The sequence below is a fragment of the Passer montanus genome, unplaced genomic scaffold (assembly GCF_014805655.1).
Source record: "Passer montanus isolate IOZ18808 unplaced genomic scaffold, ASM1480565v1 scaffold9568, whole genome shotgun sequence".
NCBI lineage: Eukaryota > Metazoa > Chordata > Aves > Passeriformes > Passeridae > Passer > Passer montanus.
In genome coordinates, this window is record NW_024374999.1 from 1 (window position 1) to 2,568 (window position 2,568).

General features: G+C 53.0%; 1 protein-coding gene across 1 annotated transcript; it reads right to left on the reverse strand.

The window, feature by feature from the left end:
* Positions 1-4: 4 nt before the first annotated feature.
* On the reverse strand, positions 5-2,332 carry LOC120496091 (outer dense fiber protein 3-like; the record flags this gene model as incomplete). Its single annotated transcript, XM_039696161.1, has 4 exons — positions 5-100; positions 464-585; positions 938-1,039; positions 2,231-2,332. Coding segments are annotated over 4 exons (422 nt in total), but the record flags the coding sequence as incomplete, so codon positions are not given.
* Positions 2,333-2,568: the final 236 nt, after the last annotated feature.

Genomic DNA, 2,568 nt, shown 5'->3' on the forward strand with positions numbered 1-2,568 from the left:
CCTTCCCAGCAAATTTGGTTTTTAGTCCCATTGAGTACTTGGGAGCCCTGGTTTTGTAGACGTCCAGATCCACCCTATCAAATGCTGCAGGACCTGGTGTCTGCAAGAGAAGCAATGAGGTTGGTGGGTACAAGAGACAGTGTGAATTCTTCGTGGGTGTCCATGAGTAGTGTGCTGCTTGAGGTGGCTGGCCAGAGGAGCAGTGGGGGAGGTCTGGAGCCTTGGGAATGAGGGCTCCTTGGGAAGAGAGGTAGATTTCCCAGAGGACGAGGGAGATTATTGCCATTAGTGCCAGTGAGCTGTACCGTGCCAAAGCTGCTGGTGTGGAATAATGAGAGGCTGCAGGTGTCGGTGTTACTGGTAATGGCAGAGCCAGAGGCCTTGTGGTTTCTTGGGCTTCTGTGCTGAGCAGAGCAGCTGAGGTTCTGCTGCTGCTGTGAGAGAACAGACAAGCACAGCTCACCTTTGCCACGTCTTGAAAACAGCTCTGGTATTTACTCTTCCCCATCATGATGCAGCATGGTTCAGCATGAGTGTATGCTGTGTGTCGTCCCAGAACCCTGGGCAAGGTGTAGGTGCCAGGACCTGGAAATGGAATAGGTAGATGGGATAGGTCAGTCCTGTGGGAAAGGGTGCAATGCCTGGGTGGAAGAGAGTCAGCCTTCCAAGCTGGTTGTGAGGAGCAAGAAGGGTGTCCTGCCCCTCATCCCAATGCCTCTGGCTTTTGTTGCATGGAGTGTGCCTTGGCTGTTTGAAGCCAGAGCTGCCAGTTCTTCTGTGAGATGGGAGAAGTTGATGCTGTGGAACAGGAAAAAGCTTGTTGAGCACACACTGTGTCTTACTGCCTAGGCTTTTTGCTAGGCCTGTTGAAGAAGCTGCAGATGCTCCCTGGAGGACACACAGGCTGTAAGAGTGTTTGTTTCCCCAAGTTCCATACCTGGTGTTCGGAACCTTTTAAAGTCCTTGGGCCGGAACATCATGAGACTCGTGGGTGCAGTATAGTAGATGTGTTTGTTGGCAGGATCTGTGATGTAGTCACCTGGGACAGAGAAGGAGACAAGAAAAGAAGTGAAGCTGGGAACCTAACTGCAAGCCAAAGAGGAGAAGGCAGGAGGAGGTGAATGCTGCAGGACCTGGTGTCTGCAAGAGAAGCAATGAGGTTGGTGGGTACAAGAGACAGTGTGAATTCTTCGTGGGTGTCCATGAGTAGTGTGCTGCTTGAGGTGGCTGGCCAGAGGAGCAGTGGGGGAGGTCTGGAGCCTTGGGAATGAGGGCTCCTTGGGAAGAGAGGTAGATTTCCCAGAGGACGAGGGAGATTGTTGCCATTAGTGCCAGTGAGCTGTACCGTGCCAAAGCTGCTGGTGTGGAATAATGAGAGGCTGCAGGTGTCGGTGTTACTGGTAATGGCAGAGCCAGAGGCCCTGTAGCTTCTTGTGCTTTGTTGCAGGTGCAGGGTAATGTGTCTTATGTGGGGATAAAGCAGGCATTGGGGCCCTTCTGTCCTGAGCAGTGCAGCTGAGCTTCTGCTGCTGCTGTGAGAGAACAGACAAGCACAGCTCACCTTTGCCACGTCTTGAAAACAGCTCTGGTAATTACTCTTCCCCTTCATGGAGTAGCACGGTTCGGCATGAGTGTACGCTGTGTGGGGTCCCAGAATCCTTGGCAGGGTGTAGGTGCCAGGACCTGGAAATGGAATAGGTAGATGGGATAGGTCAGTCCTGTGGGAAAGGGTGCAATGCCTGAGTGGAAGAGAGTCAGCCTTCCAAGCTGGTTGTGAGGAGCAAGAAGGGTGTCCTGCCCCTCATCCCAATGCCTCTGGCTTTTGTTGCATGGAGTGTGCCTTGACTGTTTGAAGCCAGAGCTGCCAGTTCTTCTGTGAGATGGGAGAAGTTGGTAGATGGGATAGGTCAGTCCTGTGGGAAAGGGTGCAATGCCTGAGTGGAAGAGAGTCAGCCTTCCAAGCTGGTTGTGAGGAGCAAGAAGGGTGTCCTGCCCCTCATCCCAATGCCTCTGGCTTTTGTTGCATGGAGTGTGCCTTGGCTGTTTGAAGCCAGAGCTGCCAGTTCTTCTGTGAGATGGGAGAAGTTGATGCTGTGGAACAGGAAAAAGCTTGTTGAGCACACACTGTGTCTTGCTGCCTAGGCTTTTTGCTAGGCCTGTTGAAGAAGCTGCAGATACTCCCTGGAGGACACACAGGCTGTAAGAGTGTCTGTTTCCCCAAGTTCCATACCTGGTGTTCGGAAACCTTTTAGGTCCTTGGGCCGAGACGCCAGGCTATTCGCTGGTGCGCTATGGTAGACGTGTTTGTTGGCAGGATCCGTGGTGTAGTCACCTGGGACAGAGAAGGAGACAAGAAAAGAAGCGAAGCTGGGAACCTAACTGCAAGCCAAAGAGGAGAAGGCAGGAGGAGGTGCTCAGTCTTGCTTTCTGTCTGGAGCCCTCTGAAGCTTATTCAGGGCATGGGCAGAGGGGGCTTTGTGCCCCAGTGGCACAGGGCAACAGTAAGGCATGCTTGTCTGGCCTGAAAGAAGGGATGCAGAAATGCTACTCACTGGGTCCAGGGGTGAC